The sequence below is a fragment of the Sorex araneus genome, chromosome 5, assembly GCF_027595985.1.
Source record: "Sorex araneus isolate mSorAra2 chromosome 5, mSorAra2.pri, whole genome shotgun sequence".
In the NCBI taxonomy this organism is placed as follows: Eukaryota; Metazoa; Chordata; class Mammalia; order Eulipotyphla; family Soricidae; genus Sorex; species Sorex araneus.
The window spans coordinates 180,390,000-180,409,334 of record NC_073306.1 but is presented as its reverse complement, the minus strand read 5'-3'; the positions used below and the strand labels follow the sequence as shown (position 1 = coordinate 180,409,334).

At 55.8% G+C, this 19,335-nt stretch overlaps 1 protein-coding gene across 2 annotated transcripts in view; it reads left to right on the top strand.

The window, feature by feature from the left end:
- Positions 1-592: 592 nt before the first annotated feature.
- USP46 (ubiquitin specific peptidase 46) overlaps positions 593-19,335 on the top strand; it is a 54,125-nt gene continuing 35,382 nt past the window's right edge. For both annotated transcript variants that reach the window (XR_008630196.1, XM_055138294.1), the window contains exon 1: positions 593-793. Coding sequence is in view for 1 of the 2 variants with exons in the window: in XM_055138294.1 (XP_054994269.1) it covers positions 758-793 (36 nt within the window). In the remaining variant the exon portion in view is untranslated. The remainder of the gene's footprint in view (positions 794-19,335) is intronic.

Here is a 19,335-nt window from a genome sequence, read left to right as displayed (position 1 = left end):
GGGCAGCCAAGCGATACTCTGGCGCTGCACTCTGGAATGACTCTTGGCAGAGCCTGGGGTGTGTGCGCGTGTGCTTGCGTGTGTGTGCGTGCGTGTCAGAGTGAGAGAGTGTGTGCGTGTGTGTGTGTGCAGGGGCACCCCGGGGACACTCTGGGGCTACTCGTGGCTCTGCACTCGGGAATAACTCCTGGCGGAGCTTGAGGTGTGTGTGCATGTGTGTGCGTGTGCTTGCGTGTGTGTGCGTGCGTGTGTGTGTGTGTGTGTGTGTGTGAGAGAGAGAGAGAGAGAGAGAGAGAGAGAGAGAGAGAGAGAGAGAGAGAGAGAGAGAGAGAGAGAGAGAGAGAGAGAGTGTGTGCGTGCGCAGGGGCACCCCGGCGGCACTCTGGGGCTACTCGTGGCTCTGTGGCTCTGCACTCGGGAATGACTCCTGGCAGAGCCTGGAGTGTGTGTGCGTGTGCGCGCGTGTGTGCGCGCGCGCGTGTGTGTGAGCGCGGAGTGGGGGCCACGGGGTGCGGGGGCCGGAGCCCGGGCCGGCCAGTCCGCCGCCCCCGCCCCCCGCGCCCGCGCCCCCGCGGCCCGCGAAGTTGGCGGCGAGGCCCCTCCCCGCGCGCGGCCCCTCCCCGCGGCGGCCCAGGCTCCCCCGCTCCGCACTCCCCGCCCCTCGGCCCGCCCGCCGCCGGCCTCCGCCACCATGGCCAGCGCGGCCCTCACCCCGTAAAGATGGCGCTGCGGGACGGCCGCGAGCACCGCTAGCCCCATGACTGTCCGCAACATCGCCTCCATCTGTAATATGGTGAGTGGCCCCGCGCGCCCGCCCCGCGCCCGGCTCGGCCCGCGCCCGCCCCGCTCCGGCCCGCGCCCGCGCCCGCCCGGGGCAGCGTCGCCGCGGCCTGCGGGGAGCCGGTCGGGGCGGGGGGGGGGCAGCGCGGCGCCGGGGTCCGCGCCGGGAGTGGGGGGCGCCCGGGGCTGGGGGGCTCGGGGCGCCGCCGTCGGGAGCCGGGGGCCCTCCGGGGCGGAGCGGGCACTTGTTATCGGGGGCCGTCCGAAGGGCGCGGCCGGCCGGAGGCGTGGAGGAGGAGGAGGAGGAGGAAGAGGGGGAGGAGGAAGAGGAGGAGGTGTGCGGGGCCCCCCCTCCCGGGCTCCGCGGACCCCGGCGGGGCAGGTGGGCGTGCCCGCCTCTGCCCGGGGGACCTCTCGCGCCTGGGCCGGCGCGCGGGTCGGGGCGAGGGCGGCCCGTGGAACTTGGGCTCCTGGCATTGCCGACCGCCCTTTGCAGTTTCTGTCGGAATCGCCTCCAACTCGCCCCCCTCCCCCCAGCCAACCCCCTCCCCGGCCCCCTCCTCCTCCGGGGTGCACCTTGCCGGCACCCTGCTCGCTCCCCCCCACCCCTCTCTGAGTAAGGCACTGCCCCCCTGGGCAGCGTGGGAGGGTGTGAGCCGGACCGTCACTCCAGGCATCGCCTGCCCCCCCTTATGAAAATGCCTCAAACAGCCCCCACCCCCGCTGCTGAAATCGTGTGCCAGTCCTGTCCTTTTGGGGGATGCTGTGCTAATAATTCAGTCCTCGGAAGGGATCCAGGGGAGCCTGGATGGAGAAGCCCCAGCGGCGGCGGGTGGGGGTGGGGGGTAAGGTGATCCGCTGCCCTTTCTCCATCTCGTTGGGGTTTTTTTGTCTTTTTTTTTTCCCCGTTCTCCTGCCCCACATTCTGGGGCCAGAGGAACACCGGGCACAGGAGCACTCCCGAGCCGAATGGAAGCGTCAGGCTGGCATTGGGTCAGCCGGCTTGGGTGTGCGGCTCAGCTGGGGGAGAGCCCACCCGCGCCCACGCTGCCCAGAGCAGGAGCAAGCGGGGCGGTGGGCAGCGCCTGGGGAGGTTTCCCCTCTGCGTCTCTGCCCCTCGCTGGCAGACCCCCGCTCCCGCGCCCGCTGTCCGAGGGTTCTGTGTTGCGGGGTGTAGGGAGAAGGTCATGCCTCTCTGCTCACTTCCTCTCTCGGCTCCGGCCAGCTGCCCAGGGGCCAGGGGGGTGCAGGACACACCATGAATGTCATGCCTGCGGTGGTACAGCGCATCAGGCAGGTCCCGCTTGTGGGTGGTGCCACCTCTTGTCCTTGTTGGGAACTTGAGAGCTGGTGTGTCCCAAGAGGTAGCCGACCCTCTGCCTTTCTCCTCATCCCCTCCCCGGCTGGGGCTCTGGGTACTCCGGGCCGAATGTCACAACCTGTTTATGGTCAGATTCAGCCAGTCAGACTCAGGCGGGGTGGTGGTGGGGGGGCGGAGAGGACGACAGAAGGGGAGCAGACCAGGACCGTGTCTGTAGAGTCACCCCTCATGTGGTGTCCCCCACTCCCACCCCCTCAGCCCCCCAGTACACAGTTCAGGATCCTTGCTCAGGTGAAGTGAGGAATCATTCACAAGTCGAGTTGTTTGGCCAGGGGTGGGGGGAGGGGAACATAAGCAGCGGTGCTGGGTGCCCTGCAATGCCAGGGATTGGGCCCTCCACAGCTCCCATAGCACTGTCGTCCCGTTGTTCATCGGTTTGCTCGAGCGGGCACCAGTAATGTCTCCATTGTGAGACTTGTTACTGTTTTGGGCATATCCAATACGCCATGGGTAGCTTGCCAGGCTGTGCTGTGCCTGCGAGAGTATCTCGGTAGCTTGCTGGACTCTCCAAGAGAGGCGGAGGAATCGAACCTGGGTTGGCCACGTGCAAGGCTAATGCCCCACCCGCTGTGCTATCGCTCCAGTCCTAACACAGCCCCAGTATGCAGGTAATTTCCTATTCTTTTCTTTTTCTTTTCCTTTTTGGGTCACACCCAGTGATGCTCAGGGGTTACTCCTGGCTCTGCACTCAGGAATTTCTCCTGGTGCTGCGCAGGGGACCACATGGGATGCCGGGGGGATTGAACCCGGGTGGGCTGCCGGTGGGCTGGGCTGCGTACAAAGCAAACACCCTACCCGCTGTGCTATTGTTCCACCCTGATTTCCTGTTCTTATTTGGGGAAGGGCAACTTGCTGTTCAGGTGCTGTTCAGGGGGCCGTATGCAGTGCCAGGGATGGCGCCGTGGTTGGCCTTGCCAAGGGACCATCTTGAGCCCTGTAGTATTTCTGGTCCCAGGACTCTGTGATTTGAGTGATGGATGAAAAGTTGGGGTTTAGTCAGACGATGTCTTGGCTCAGAGATTTGCTTTTTTTTGGGGGGGGGGTCTTGGTTTTGCTCTTGTGACATATCCAGCAGTGCTCAGGGCTTACTCCTGGCTCTGTGTTTAGGGGTCACTCCTGGTGAGCTTACGGGGACCCTGTGGGGTGCCAAGGATCAAACTTGGGTCAGTTCCATGCAAGGCAAGTGCCCTTGCCCACTGGATGGTCGCTCCAGCCCCCACCGATGTGCTTTTTTGTCCTTGAACGAGCTGCTCTCTGCCTTTACTCTCCTTGCCTCCCCAAGGGGGAGAATGGTTCCTCTTGCCCAGGCCTTGGGCATGGAATGGGTTAACCAGGCTCCGGTGCTGCGGACGTACCCTGCGAGTGTAAGCCGTGTTACGGGCATCGTCTTTCTCATCATGGTGCCACCTTCCAATTATTCGAAGGACAATGGGAACGGTGCCGTCTTGGACCTGCGGGCAGCGGCCAGCCCACGGCCCACATGCTCACTTATGCAAGCCCAGCTGAGTGGCTGTGCGGAAGGCTGGGGTGGGGATCCTTCACCCCGCCCCACCCACCGGGCTATGCAGGTCATCCCTGCCCCTCCCGCCCTCACTTCCCAGAGGAGTTCCGTGCTCCCGACCAGACCTCAGCCTTCACCGCGACTCCTCTTAGAGCCTTCCTCTCTTGGTGATGAATTGCTTCCAGGTACGTCTTCGGGGGTGTCTGTTCATGGTGGGGTGCCTCCGTGGCGCTCTCGGATTCTTCCTCTCTGCCTTCAGTGGCTCCCAGCTGGGTCTGAGCACTTGCAGGAAGAGCAACTAGGGGGAATTGCATTATCCATGTATTTTTACACACTGGTCAGTGTTGGGGTGTGCGGCGCCCCTCCTGGCAGAGGGGCCGCCAGAGCCACACACCCATGGGTGCCAGGGGCCGGGCAGGTGGGCTTGGCATGTCCTGTACCTCTTGAGCTGTCTTCTTGACCCTGCAGTCCTTTTTTTTTTTTTTTTTTTAAGGATGGTTGTTTGGCCTATTTTAAATAGGCTGATATGTCCAGAAAGACATTAGATCCTCCTTCTAGGTGGGACTAGGGCAAACCAGGAAAAAAGCCCTGAAAAGCAGATTTATTTCCTTCACCAGACAGGAATCCAGCAAAGCAGAAACAGAACCGGTAGCACGTGACTGGGAAATCAATCCCCATCCCTTCTCCCACTCCCGGTGCCAGCTTTAGATACAGAAGTCTTGGAAAGTGTTCGCCGGCCTCCACCTCTCCGCATCCACCCCTGATGTTTTACGGCCCATTGGAGGTTGAATTTTACTTGCATGTGAATGTCTGCCACGGTGATTCTTGATCAACTGGCTTGGGGCATGTCAGCTTAGGCACACAGCAAGCCCGGTCCAGAGATAGTAAAGCTTGTTTGGCGGGTGTGCTGTAATTTTCACAGAGCCCTGGCTGCTGTGCTACCTGGCATGAGGAAATGTCCCTTGTTTTTAATTCTCCGATTTTTTTGTCCAGACCCCTGGGCTGAACGTCCGCTGTGTGCTCCACGGGCCCACAAACGGAAGGGTCTCTGGGGGTCAGTTTTCAGTTTTCAAAACTGAAGTTTTTTTTTTTTTTCCTCCTGGAGCTGGAGGTTATTTTCTGAACAGGAAGCGTGTGTTAGCACAAACCCAGCAGACCTTCCCGCCCCCACGTGACTCGTACAGATGCAAAGTGCCGTGGAGCAGCTGCTCGGCTTCGCGTTCCGCGGGGTGGATCCGGCTGGATGTTGTCGCCGAGAGAGATGCCATGTGTCACTGGGGAGGATGGGTCCGTTTTGTGCCCAGAGAGGGTCAGTGTTTGTCAGTGCTGGCCCGTCCTGAGTGCCGGGTGTGTGAGCTGTGCCCGCCCCCTCCCCCTCAACCTGCCCCGAGCCTGCGGGGGTGGGGGGCACACCCGTAGTGGGACCGAGCAGCTCTGAGTCGAGTGGCAGGCGTGCCGGGAGAGGGGACGCAGCCTCGGCACGCCCTGGGGCAGACACCCCCGGGCGCAGCGGGCGTTGTCTGCGCCCTGACAGAACACTCGCACTCGACACAGGTTTGACAGTTCTCTGCTTTCTCTGAGGGCTTGATTATAGTCAGTGTCACAGAGAGTGTCACGGAGTCTGTGCCGTCAGGCGTCTGATGGCACCTTTGGACACGTTGTCGTTCTTGGAATCTTCATTTTTCGTAACTTACAGAACTGAGAGGTACTCTTTCTCACGCCGCCCGGAAAGAGCATCTTACGAGAACTCCTGACGCAGAACGCTCCTTCCCTGCTTCAGTTTTCTTTCTTTTCTTCCTTCTTGGCCGGAACACCCGGCAGTCTTCAGGGGCACAATCTTGGCTCTGTGCTCAGGAGCCACACCTGGTGGTGTGGCAGGATTCAAACCCAGGTCCCGGCTGCAGGCACCTCCTAGGAAAGTGTCTTAGTCTTTGTACTAGCTCTCCCGGTCCTTCAGTCTTCTTTGGTTTGTCATGGTAACCCCCCCTCAACATTTTTTCTTTTATTTTTTGGCCTTTCTGAATGTCAAACCCAATGATGCTCAGGGGTTACTCCTGGCTCTGCACTCAGGAATTACTCCTGGCGGTGCTCAGGGGACCATCAGGGGATAGACCCCGGGTTGACTGTGAGCAAGGCTAATGCCCTATCTGCCGTACTATCATTCTGACACCAACTTTTGTCTTTGTCTTTCCCTCCCTCCCTCCCTCCCTCCCTCCCTCCCTCCCTCCCTCCCTCCCTCCCTCCCTCCCTCTATCTCTCTCTCTCTTTCTTTCTTCCTTTCCTTCTTCCTTTCTTTCCTTCTTCCTTCCTTCCTTCCTTCCTTCCTTCCTTCCTTCCTTCCTTCCTTCCTTCCTTCCTTCCTTCCTTCCTTTTTTTCTGAATCTCCGTGAATTAAAAAGTTAACAGATATTTAGGATTGAGTTCCAGGCTTATGTTGTCCCAACACCAATCCCTTTACCAGTGCCCATTACCCTCCACCAATGTAAAACTGCCATTTCTTCGGTCATCCTGAATTTTTTAGCGAGAAGCATTTCTTGAGTCTTCATAAAATCTACATTTCTTACCACACAACGTTTTCAGTACCGACTTCCCTTGTTTCACACTGTGGAGCATTCCAAATAGTGTTCCGTATTTGTGGTGGGGGTGGAGGGTTAGGTGATGCCTGGCAATGCTCAGGGCTTCCTCTTGGCTCTGTGCTCAGGGATCATTCCTGGCGGTGCTCAGGGTACCTGGATCGAACCGGGGTGGGCCGTGTATGTGTGGGGCAACTGTCTTAACCCCTGCCCCATGTCTCGGTCCCCATTTGATAGTCATGGATCCACCTCGGATGTATGGGAAGAACTAAAATCGCTTTCATGTGGAAGGAAAGCAAAAGTAACAAAAGTGAACAAAACTAGATGATTAAAAAATTTTTTTTTCTTTTTGGGTCAAACCTGGGGATGCTCAGGGGTTACTCCTGGCTCTGCACTGAGGAATTACTTCTGGTGGTGCTTCTGGGGACCATATGGTATGCTCGGAATTGAACCCGTGTCAGCTGTGTGCAAGACAAATGCCCTACCCGCTGTACTATCGCTCTAGCCCCTTCAGTTTTTTTTTTTCATTTGTTATTTTTAAAAACTAGATGATTCTAGATGAATCTTTAGATAGTGTCACTGAGAGTGTCTTGGACTCTGTGTCGTCAGGAGGTTAATGGCACTTTCCGACACTTCCTTGGGATCTTCATTTTTATCACATTACCCTTGTAGGTCAGTTACTTACCGGAGGCAACTATGGGAAGAGTGGGAAGTAATGTTTTGGTGATTGAAAAGTATGTGAATCTCTGTTCATCTGGAAGAAGTGGTCACTTGCATCTTGCCTTGTTACTGATACTCATGCTTTCCATGGAAAGCAGCTTACAGCGCCCCAACAGTTTCAAAGGGTTCGAGTGTCGTGTGAGAATTTACGGGCATTGATGACAGTTCAGAAATTGCGGCCTGGGGTGGGGTAGGTTGAAGTTTAAGAGAAAAATGATGTTTTGTGTTTTTTCCTCCCTGGCCTTTTAGGTCTCATAAGTAGGAGTTTGTGTTGGGTCAGGGCCTGACAATTAGAGCACAGGTTTTGTTAGGTTGCCCCCTGCCCCCCCAACACACGTGCGCGCGCGCGCACACACACACACACACACACACACACACACACACATACACAACCAAACACGCCTTGGACTTCTAGAGTAAATCACAGTTGCTTGCCAATATTTTAGTTACAATTAAAGATTTTTTTTGTACTTTTTTTTTTTTGGTGGGGGGGTGGGGGGGAGGGTCCTACCTTGTGATGCTCAGGAGTTACTCCTGGCGCTGCACTCAGGAATTACTCTGGGCAGTGCTGGGGGACCACACGGGCTGCTGGGGATGGAACCTGGGTTGGCTGCTTGCAGCAAGGCAGACTCCCTGCCAGCTACAATGAAAAGATTTTAATACTATATTTCTTTTTTATCAATTTGATGTGCTCCATATCACCCGAAGAATAAAAACCTATTTATTTTTTCACTCATCCAGAATGTTGGTGTATTTGGGCTGTAACTGAAAACAATTGAAGTTCTGATTTCTTAGCAGTTCAGAGACGTTTCCCTAGCCCGGGTGCCTGCCTCCCCCACCTCCCGTGTTGATGTGTCTGTAGTTCACTGGAATGAGGTCAGCAGAGAGGTTCCGCCTGGGATCTTACTCTTATCTTTAGCCCCCATGGAGGTAGCCCGAAGTGAACTGAAAGTTGTCACCCTCTTCAGGAGGCTGTGTGTGGGTGCTCCTCTGCAGTGCTCCAGAGCCCGTGCCATGCAGGGGACCCAACCTGGAGCCCAGAGCTGGACTTTCTCCCCAGCCCCCAGGATGGTATCCTTCTGTGTAGCCAACTTCTCTGGCCAAAATTAACCTTGATAATGGTAAAACACTGTATCGCTGTCATCCCGTTGATCACGGATTTGCTCGAGCAGGTGCCAGTAACGTCTCCATTCGTCCTAACCCTGAGATTTTAGCAGCCTCTCTTTACTCGTCCTTCCCAACGGTGCCGCATTAGAGGCTCTTTCAGGGTCAGGGGAATGAGATCCATCATTGTTACTGTATTTAGTGTATGAATACGCCACGGGGAGCTGGCCAGGCTCTTCCGTGTGCGCAGGAAACTTGGTAGCTTGCCAGGTTCTCCGAGAGGGAGAACGAGGCTAATTTTCTGGTAAGGAATGTGAATTATTATTATTTTTTCTGTTTCTTGCCTTCAATCAGGTGACCAGGACATCTGGGGGTAACAACTAAAATTTAAAAATAAGGCGGCTGGAATGATAGTGCAGGGAGCAGGGCACTTGCCTTGCACACGGCCAACCCAAATTCTTTTTTTTTTGCTTTTTGGGTTACACCTGGCGACACACAGGGGTCACTTCTGGCTCTGCACTCAGGGATTACTCCTGGCAGTGCTCAGGCGGCCGTATGGGATGCTGGGAATTGAACCCGGGTCGGCTGCGTGCAAGACAAACGCCCTACCCGCTGTGCTATCACTCCAGCCCCGGCCAACCCAAATTCAATCCCTGGCACCGCAAATACCCAAGCCCCGATAGCTTGGAGATCCTGAGCGTAGAGCCAGGAGTGAGCCAGTAGGCCTCTGATAATAACGCCTTCCACTCTGAGGGAAACCGTGTTGTGTTAGAAGTTGTTGATCTTTCTGCTTGCTTGTTCCCCCCCCTCCAACCGCCCCATGCCCAGCAGTGCTCAGAGCTTACTCCAGGCTCTGCACTCAGGGCTTACTCCTGGGGGGCTCAGGGGACCAGGTGGGGTGCCGGGGTTTGAACCTGGGTTGGCCCCACGCACGGCAGGTTCCTTAATCCCTGCCTTCTCTCTCCCCGGCAGATTCATTCTGTGTTTGTGTTACCTGGGGTCCTGCAGGCTTCTGGCCTGTTTGTGTTTTGGGAAGCTGGTCGGGAGTGGCACTGGTCTGAGTCCTCTCCAGGGTTCTGAGGATAGCCCTGTGGCCCACCTGAAGAGTGCGTGTGGGGTGGGGGATCCCCAAGGCTCCTCCACCCACGGGGGTGGGTGGGTGTGTGTGTGTTCATTTTCCAATTCTTCTTCCCACAAATGCTTTGAAGTAGCTGGGATTTGGGGCGCTCTTTCTGGGGGGTGGTAACTTTCAGGCCTCCAGGAAACAGGATAATAGAATGAATATTCATGTGTCCACCACCCCATGAAGAAATACAATATTGCCGATAGAGTCGAAACCTGGGGGCCCTTTCGCCGTCTCATTGCCCCTCCCCTCCAGGGACTGATTTTGAGTTCTGCGATGTGTACATTCACAGGTCACGTGTAGCATGTTTTATTTATTTATTTATTTAATTAATTAATTAATTTTTGCTTTTTGGGTCGCACCTGGTGATGCACAGGGATTACTCCTGGCTGTGCACTGAGGAACCACCCCTGGCAGTGCTCAGGGGACCATATGGGATGCTGGGATTCAAACCAGGGTCTGCTGCGTGCAAGGCAAACGCCCTACCTGCTGTGCTATCGCTCCAGCCCCTGTAGCATGTTTTAAACATGCCCTGGGATGCCAAACAAAGTCTTCTTCGTTTACCTAAGACACGTCTCATTCCGTGCTACTTGAACGGCTGTCTAATGTGCCGTCAAGAATAGCCGCGGCGTCTTCCGGCGCTGTTGATGGTCACTCGGATTTGTAGTGGTGTGTGTGGTCCATTCCGCAATGATGATCAACTTTGAACTCGTCTCCTGTGTGTGTCTATTTCAGGTTTCTCTATGTCCCCCCACCCCCGACCCCGCTTTGGTGTCACGCAGTGATGCTCTTGCCTCCGCACTCAGGGATCCATCCTGGGGACCTTATGAGTGCCGGGGATCAAACCTGGGCCCGCTGCGTGCAAGGCAAATGCCCTTCCCGACGTACTGTCGCCCCAGCCTCTCTCTGAGGTTTCCTTGGTGGCAGTGGCCGGGGCAGAGGAAAGCAGGCGTCCTGGCCCTGGGGGCCTCGCTGGGTTTGTCTCCCCCGGCCAGGGCTGGCAAGTTCCAGCTGCTCCCTGGCCTGCAGGCTCCGGGTATCCTTGGACCGGTTGTGCTGGATGGGCGTAAATCAGGGGTGGGGGTGTGTGGGGGGCTTGGGGGAGGTGGTCTGCAAGTCAGGCCTGCAGCGCTGATTGTGTCTGAAAACTGGCATTAGGGGGATTGACAGGGGAAGTCAGGGAGGCCAGGCGAAGAGTCGAGAAAGGTTGCCGTGGAAGGGAAGCCGAGGAGGAGGGACGCCGTGCTGGCAGGGCGAAGGGAGTGGAGACGCTCTCTCGCGCACCGAGTGATGCCAGCGTTTCTGTGCTCGCCAGCTGCCCGCCTCAAGTTACCTGGTGGTACTTTGCTTAATTAAAATCGACTTGGGTGGGGGGGCGGTGCGGAGGGTCCTTTCAGTGAGAATGACCAGGCTGAACCTGGCAAGTTTTCTTTGCCTGCCCGGGTGCTTTCTGAAGTTCTCTGGGGAAGGCGGGCGTGAAGTGCTGCTCTCTTCCTGGAACGCCTTTCTTAGGGTTTGCGTCCCGGGGCTAGGAACCCCTGTGATGGGAGCCTGCTTGTGCATGGGATTACAGTTTGCACTTATTTCCAGAACGTTCCCTGAGCTTTAGTTTTCCAAACACGATGATCGTGGCCTTAAGGAATGCTGAAATGTATAGTTTTAAAGATGCTAGCAGCTGCTTTAGGAATAAGGGTTCTTAACTGGTTCTCTGGGGATACGAAGAGTGGCTAACTTGTTTTGTTAAAAGCTAAGACTCTGGGATACTACCCCAGACCCCCAGAACATTTTTTTTTTTTTTTGCGGGGAGGGGCTGGGCCACACGTGGCATTGCTCGGAGCTTACTCCTGACTGCATACTCAGGAATGACTCCTGATATGGGGTGCCAGGGATTGAACTCTGGCCATCTACATGCAAGGCAGGTGTTCCTACCTGCTGTATCTCACCAGCCCTCTACCCCCAGAGGTTTTGGTTTAGTGGGTCTAAGGAAGGGCCCTGCAGTCTGTATGTTCACTATTTTCTCCTCCCTCTCACTCCATTGAGTGAAAACCATAGCGCAAGAAAATACTGCCTGCCTTGGGGCGTAACTTGGACCGCCTTATCAGAATAAAAAATACTATCCATAGAAATTATCTGCCCCGTGAGATTGGTTCTTGTTTGTTTTGGGGCCATACCCAGTGGTGCTTAGGGCTTACTCCTGGCTCTGTGCTCAGGAGATCAGTTGGGTGCTGGGGCTCAAATCTGGACTGGCCGTGCACGAGGTGAGCCCCCACCTGTGGCCCTGTTCGCTCCGGCCTGGGAGAGCTTAAGTGTGTGGGAAACTATTTCCCAGGGAGACAGCTTCAGGAGAGGCATAGGCCAGCACCGCTCTGCTGGTGAATTTCTTGATGTTTAAATAGCCAGGCTTTTATTACGTGACGCTCCTAGAACAGGTGTTCCAGGCCCTGGCTTTGGGTCACAGTTACCTGAGAAATGTCAGCCTCTCCCCGCCCACCCAGTCATTTAGTGTATGTGACCTTTTAGGCCGTACAGGTAAAAGTCACTCAAGATCTTTGCTCTAGACACAGTTGCTGGAAAGCCTGCCAGGTGTCTGCCGTCCATGTCCTTACACTTGCCCTCCGTGTTCATGAATGCGTGCATTGGTGTTTGCTTGTTGTGTTGAAATGTTTTTGTTTGTTTTTGGCCATTGTCTTTCCCCCCCACTCATCACTTCTACTTAAGGTTGCACTGACATCTGACCTAGTGTCTTCCTGCTCACTGCTCTGTAGCTGTTCTTCGGCTGAACCAAAATTCATTCATTCCTTCATTTAGGGGACACGAGGTAGGTCTCTGACCTGCAAACTAGACTTACTAAAGTGTGTGCGCACGCGCGCGTGTATGTGTGTGTTTGTGTGTGTGTTTTGGGGGGGATGCTTCTAGAATGACCGGGGATTATCAGATCAACTAGATTGTGGTCGGTTGATCTTTCCACTGGTGGGCACTTTGTTTAGAGGGGCTTGGGGAGACGTCCATGTCTCGTGGCGCCTAGCTGAGGCTCCGAGCTTGTCCCTCTCTGGCCTTCACTCCTCTTTGCCTCTTTGGTCCCCTCCTCTGGTGCTCAGCGCTTGGTATTTGGTGCCTCCTTTCACGGCGTGGCCAGTGGCTCCTGGTTGGTTCCCCCTGTGGCGGCCCTGTGGGCTGGGCTGGGCCGGGCCCGAGGTCCTGAGCTGGAAGTCCGCAGCTCTCCCCTGCTCCTCCAGCCCCTGGGACCTGGGGCAGGTGATCTGTGGTCTGAGGGCTCCAAAGGAGGAGGAAAGGAGCAGACTCCCTGCCCCCATGAGCTGACCGTGGTCTCCCTGGCCAGCGGCTTTCCCACTGGGCCTGCCTGGGGCTGCAGTGCAGGGTATGTGTGTGTGTGTGTGTGTGGGGGGGGGGGTAGCTTTGTGATGCGGCTCAGGAGACAGAGGTTTCCTCTCCCTGAAACAGAGGGTGCATCCAGTGATGCTCCCGACACTGCGGGCACACCAAGTAGCTTAGCCAGACTCATTTCTTTCTTTACTTCCATTTTATTTTTCCTTTTTTGGGGTCAGACCCAGGGATGCTCAGGGGTTACTCCTGGCTCTGCACTCAGGAATCACCCCTGGCAGTGCTCGGGGGCAACCATATGGGATGCTAGAGATTGAACCTGGGTCATCCGCGTGCAAGGCAAACGCCCTCCCTTCTGTACTACTTCTTTTGCTTTTTGGGTCACACCCGGTGATGCTCAGGGGTTACTCCTGGCTCTGCACTCAGGAATCAGTCCTGGCGGTGCTCAGGGGACCATATGGGATGCTGGGGATTGAACCTGGGTCGGCCACGTGCAAGGCAAATGCCCTACCCGCTGTACTATCACTCTGGCCCCCTGCTGTGCTATTGCTCCGGGCCCCTGTTTTTCTTTCCTTTTTATTATTTTATTGTTGCTGTTTTGGGGCCACACCTGGCGGTGCTCAGGGCTTACTCCTGGCTTCCTGCTCAAGGATCACTCCTGGCGGTGCTCATGGAACCATATGTAGTGCCAGGGATGGAATTGGGGGTCAGCCGCAAGCCAGGCAAGCGCCTTATCCCTGTATTGTCTCCCTGGCCCCTGTGGATTTACTCTAAATATTATTTCAGTCTCAGGGCATCTCCCTTCCGTGGTAAGCTCAGTTCTGTAGACGAGCTCGCAGATTCTGTCACTTCACACTGTGCCCGCGGGTGGAGCGATAGCACAGCGGGGAGGGTATTTGCCTTGCAGACAGTAAACCAGGCTTCACTCCCCAGCATCCCATACAGTCCCCGGAGCACCGAGCACTGTCAGGAGTAACTCCTGTGTGCAGAGCCATGAGCAAGCCCTGAGCATTGCCAGTGTGATTCAAAACAAAACCAAATCATCAGGAAAGGAAAGAAGAAGCAGAAACATTGTGTGTCCCCCCCCTCCTGCCCCCACGGGCTTCCTCGGCCTTGGCAGGGCTGGTCACCTCTCTCCCGGCTGGGCGCCGTCCTGATGCCCCTCCCCCTCACGCAGTGGCCGTGCCCAGTGCTCCAGCCTGCGCTGGGGACTGTGTGTGGAGGAGGGACCCCTGCGCCCCTGGCTGAGGGGCCTGTGTGCCGCCGGGTGGCCTTGGGGGCGGGACAGCGGTGGGCAGCACTGGCCTCACCCGGGCCTGGCACTTGCTCTGCTTCCGGACCACAGCCCTGGCTGTTTCCTTCCTTTCTAGATGTTTTTACATTTTTTTTTAGAGAAAAGAGGTCCTAGGAATCCATAGAACTATAGCATTGTCATCCCATTGCTCATCGATTTGCTCGAACGGGCACCAGTAATGTCTCCGTTGTGAGACTTGTTGTTACTGTCTTTGGCATATCGAATACGCCACAGGGAGCTTGCCAGGCTCTGCCGTGCGGGCGGGATACTCTCGGTAGCTTGCCGGGCTCTCCGAGAGGGACGGAGGAATCGAACCCGGGTCAGCAAATAATATTTAGCCCTACCCGCTGTGCTTTCATCGCTCCAGTCCTAGGAATCCATGTGGGAAAAAATTGGAAGTGCAGGTGCCAGCGCGATAGTGCAGCGGGGAGGGCGTTAGCCTAGCTCGTGGCCGGCCCAGGTTCCATCTGGGGCAGCCCGTACGGTCCCCCGGGCACAGAACCAAGAGTCAGCCCTGAGCATCACCATGTGTGTGTTCCCACCCCCGACGAAGGGATTGGAAGTTGTTGGGGTCGGGAGATACTACCGTGGGCAGGGCACATGCCTGGTGTCTGCGGGGTCCAGTTCCATACCTGGCACCGTGCGGTCCCTCGAGCATCACTGGGTGGCCCCAGCACTGCTGAGCGCCCCAGCATGGCCCAGCAGCATCCGGTCTTGGGCCCTAGTCCTGAGCCACTCGCCCGTTGGGCCAAGAATTGGTGGCATGGCCCCCAGGCCTCTGAATTACCCACCCCAAGAAAGAAGGACATAGGAAACGGTTTAGAGGAATATGGGAGGAGGAAAAAAATCCTCTACATGATTATTTTGTTGTTTTATGGGGGTTCCCCCTCCTGGGTGGGTGCTGGGGCTGCACTGACGGGCTATTTCTCTGGGCTCAGCCACCGGAGAACCCTTGTCTCTGGCATCAGTTAGTCTGGTGCAGTGTTGTGGCTTCCATCCAGAGTCACGCGTCCCAGATAGGCCCGGCACACGGCAGCCACGTGCCGTGCACGCTGATGTTTTTTTTTCCAGCTGGTTTTGAAATACTCAGGTCATGCTTGTAGCGTCCCCTGACCTGCTCCTGCCTGCCCCTGACTGTCCGGTCCCGGGGTGAGTCCGCCTTAGTGCCCAGTGCATCCTCATGCCTTTTTCATGACGGTGGAGTGTTCAGTTGCCTGAGCGTATTGGGTGACTTAACCAGGCCCCTGCTTTCATGGGTGCGTAGTAGTTTTACAGCCTTTGCTCCCCCGCCTCCACCCCTCCTCCCCCCACTTTATTTCTGCCCCTGTCGATGCTGCCAGGAGGACAGGGGTGGTATGCACGCCTGGGGCTCACCCGGCTGCATGTCTGGTGGGTGGGCTTTGTGCCTGAGCTCAGCTGGGCGCTGGGGAGCTGCTGCCCTGTCTGTGGGGCTCCTGTATGTTTTGGAATTTTGTTTGTTTGGGGGGCCTCGTCCAGCGATGCTCAGGGCTTCCTTCTGGCTCTGCACTCAGTTATCACTCCTGGCAGGGCTCCGGGAAACTTACAGGATTCTGGGGATGAAATTGGGGTTTGCCTCATGCTGTACTCTGGCTCTAGCCCTTTGCACATCTTTTTTTTTTTTTTTTTCTTTTTGGGTCGCACCTGGCGATGCTCAGGGGTTACTCCTGGTTCTGCACTCAGGAACCACTCCTGGCGGTGCTCGGGGGACCATATGGGATGCCGGGGCTAGAACCTGGGTCGGCTGTGTGCAAGGCAAATGCCCTACTGCTCTGCCCCGCACAGCTTTTGAGTTGCGCTGCTCCCCAGGGCTCGTGCCCTTTCGTTGTGGTGCTGGCACATGACTGGTGCATGACTAAAGTTTGCTAGTGACGTTGGGTTGACAGACAGCAGGGCTGCCGTTATGAGCAGCATGTGGCAGGGTACAGGGCTGGGGTGGGGGCAGGTTCATGGCCTCATGTTGGCTAGTCCGCACTTCACCTTGCCTACCTTGTTTTTGGTTTGGTTGTTGAGCCATACCTGGTGGTACTCAAGGGTATCAGCTCCTGGCTCTGTGCTCAGGAATCACTCCTGGCGGTGCTCAGGGATGGAACCCATGTCTGCCGCATGCAAAAAAAAAAAAAAAACCTTTATCCCCTGTACAATCTCTCTGGCCCCACCTTGTTGGGAGTGTACCTGTCAGCCGACATCCTTGAAATGGTTTTGCATTGATAATATCCACCAACCAAAGGTGTGTCTTGTCCATACAGCCTTGCTAAAGCAGCCACTATCCAAAAACCTTTCTGATCTTAGCCACTCAAAGGGAAGGTGGTGTCTTAAAATGAAAACACCATCCCAAACCACACTGTATTGTAGTTTGCAATTTTTTTCTCATGAGTAGCCTGAACCACCATTAACACATTGAAGGAAGCAGTGCACAGTTGCACTGTCATGGATTTGCTCTGGGCAATTATTTCCAAAGTCTGCAAGGAAGGACCGGTTTTATTTTTATTTTCAATCTGTTACAGGCTGATATTTTTGTGTCATATTATAAAAGTTGTTAGCAGAGAGGAATAAAGTCCCCGAAGATAGATGACACGCATCCCAATTTCTTTCATTACCAAACTCAGTGGATGCAGAACGACTCCGTCCATTCCATTCACTCGGCCCCCTTCCAGTCTCTGAACTGTGCCCCCGAGAGAATGTGAACACTGGGCACCCGCAGCACCCCCCGACTGGAGCCATAGCACAGCGGGTACGGTGTTCGCCTTGCACGTGGCCAACCTGCGTTCGATTCCTCCGCCCCTCTCGGAGAGCCTGGCAAGCTACCGAGAGTATCCCACCTGCATGGCAGAGCCTGGCAAGCTACCTGTGGCGTATTCCATATGCCAAAAGCAGTAACAACAAGTCTCACAATGGAGACGTTACTGGTGCCCGCTCGAGCAAATTGATGAGCAATGGGATGACAGTGACAGTGACCAAGCTCAGGGGATGCAGAACAACTCCGTCCATCCCATTGGCTCTGCCGCCTTTCAGTCTCTGAACTGTGCCCCTGAGAGAATGCGAGCATTGGGCACCCGCAGCAACCCCCCACCAGCCCCTTCTTCTTCATCTCATTGCTCCCATTGTCATTCTCTTTTGGAAGCCCGATCAAAAAGCACAGACTGTGTGAGTTTTGCATCTTACAGTCTCTGCATCGCAGGGGGCTTCCGTTCCATTCGAGTGGAACCTCTCCCGGGAGGCTGAGCTGGCCCAAGTGTCCAAGGGCAGGGCCGACGGGCAGCGCATCCCCGTGGTCTGCCCGCCTGTGAGCCGGGCCTGCTGCAGCTCTGGCTCTGCAATGCCGAGACCTTGGCCCTGACTGGCTGCATCAGGGCCGGGGGAGAGGGCAGGCAGCACTGAAGCCGGGTGTGCAGAGTGGGGCGCTCTGGGAACTAGGTAGGGGTCCACGGCGCCTTTCTGGAGACCGATGGGAAAGGGATCTGGGTGAGGTGGGCGGGTGCCTGAACCCCACCCCCAGCAGAGCGGGCCCCTTGGCGGCTTCATAGGAGTCCGGCCTGGGGAGGGGCTCCTGCTGCCCAGCGGCTCAGCGAGCGTGGCTGGAGATGGTCTCTCTGTGCCTGGCGCTGGCCGGCCCTTCAGCCCACTGTCCCTGCTTCTGCCTTTGAGCTGAAGCGTCTGCGGCGGGGTGGGTGGGGGGGTCTGGTGACCCTCAAACGTCCCTCTCTGAGATGACTTGGAAGATGACGGTACCTCGGGTGACATTTTTTTCCCTCTAGCCGATGTTGCTGCTACCTTGACAATAAAAAGAAAGTCATTGTGGTTTAGGTAAGATGGTTACAGTAGTGTTAAATTATTGGTATTTAGTACAGAATTACGGCAGACCTCCCCCCCACTCCCGCTAACGCACAGCCCCCGTCTCCCAGCCCTCTCCCCACCCTGTCAGGTGCCTTTACCTCTTCAACTCTGTTTTCTGGTCTCTGTCCCGTCCTCCCCGCCCCTCGCCCCCCCTCCCCCCCCCCCCCCCCCCGCTCAACACCCTTCTGTGATCCTAGGTCAGGGTTTGTCATTGTTCAGTACGGTTTCCGTGTCTTTTCTCTGTGTTGCACAGAGAAGTGAGATCATCTGTATTCTTCTGTCATCCTCTGACTCATTTCTCAGCACGATGCCCTCCAGTTCCAGCCACACTGCAGAGAACTGCATGATTTCGTCTTTTCCTGAAGCTGTGTAGTATTCCATTCTGTGTATGTTTACCACAGCTTCTTTTTATCTTTCTTTTTTTTTTTTTTATCTTTTTTTATTTTAGCCACACCTGACAGTACTCAGGGCTTCCTCCTGGCTCTGCTCTCAGCAGTTGCTCCTGACAGGCTCGGGGGACTGTAGGGAGTGCCGGGAATTGAACCTGGGTCTGCTGCTTGCGAGGCAAACCCCCTGCCTGCTGTACTAATGCTCTGGCCCTTTAGTTTTCAATTTTGGGTTTTTGATCCACACCCAGCAGTGCTCAGGGATCATTCCTGGCAGGGTTCCGGGGACCATGAGGGATGCCGGGGATCCAACTCGGGTCAGGGTCAGGCGTGTGCAAGGCAATCGTCCCGCTGTCCTGTCACTTTGGGCCCTGATCTGTGTACCTGTTTTATATATCACTATCCCCAGGGCCATGTATAGTTTCCTCAGGTGAGAAGGGGCCACAAGAGGCAAAGCTGCAGGAGCCCCAGTTTTGTGGAGAAGCGCAGACGGAGACGTGATGTTCTCTCGACAAGGGATGCACGCCGCCTGCTCTCCCTGGTGGTCCAGTTCATTCCACTCGGCACATGGATTAGGAGCCTTGTCCTAGCCAGATGTTCGGGCGGTTCTTGGCAAACCAAGTGAGGTCACCCATGTCCTTAGCTTGTGGCTTAGTGGGGGGGTCGACAGGCTGTTCAGTGAAGGGCCAGATGGTAAATATTTTACATCGTGTGTTCTAAAGTCTGTTGCAATGACTTACTTCTGCCTCCTGTAATTGTGAAAGTGACTGCATTAAGGAGTGGCAGGGCCGTGTTCCAATAAAACTTTATTCACATCACCAGTTAGTGGGCCAGCTTGAACTATAAACCGTCATTTGCAAAACTTTGAACCTGTGGGATGGGAGATATTTATGTTGTTCCAAATTGTGGCAAGTGCTGTGAAGTGTTTGACTGGATTCCGTGTCAGGACAGCCACTTTGAAGAGGGCCCTTGAAAGTGGCTGGTGAGGAAGAGAGGCTGGCCAGAGAGGAGGACTCGGAGTGGACAGGGAGCTGGCTGTCTGCATTCCTGTCTTTCAGAGGCACCCCAGGTGTTTAGCCAGTTTTCTTTTTATTGGTAGATGGTAATTTTTCCTGTAATATATAATTCATGCTAGTTGTTACCCCCCCCCGCCCCCAATAATCTTACACCCGAGATGAGCTTACTAGTTTATAGCAGTGAACGCATTCTGTGTACTTCTGGGAGGGTCTTCCTCCTTTGTCCTGCTCTTTTTGTTTTTATTTTTATTTTATTTTAT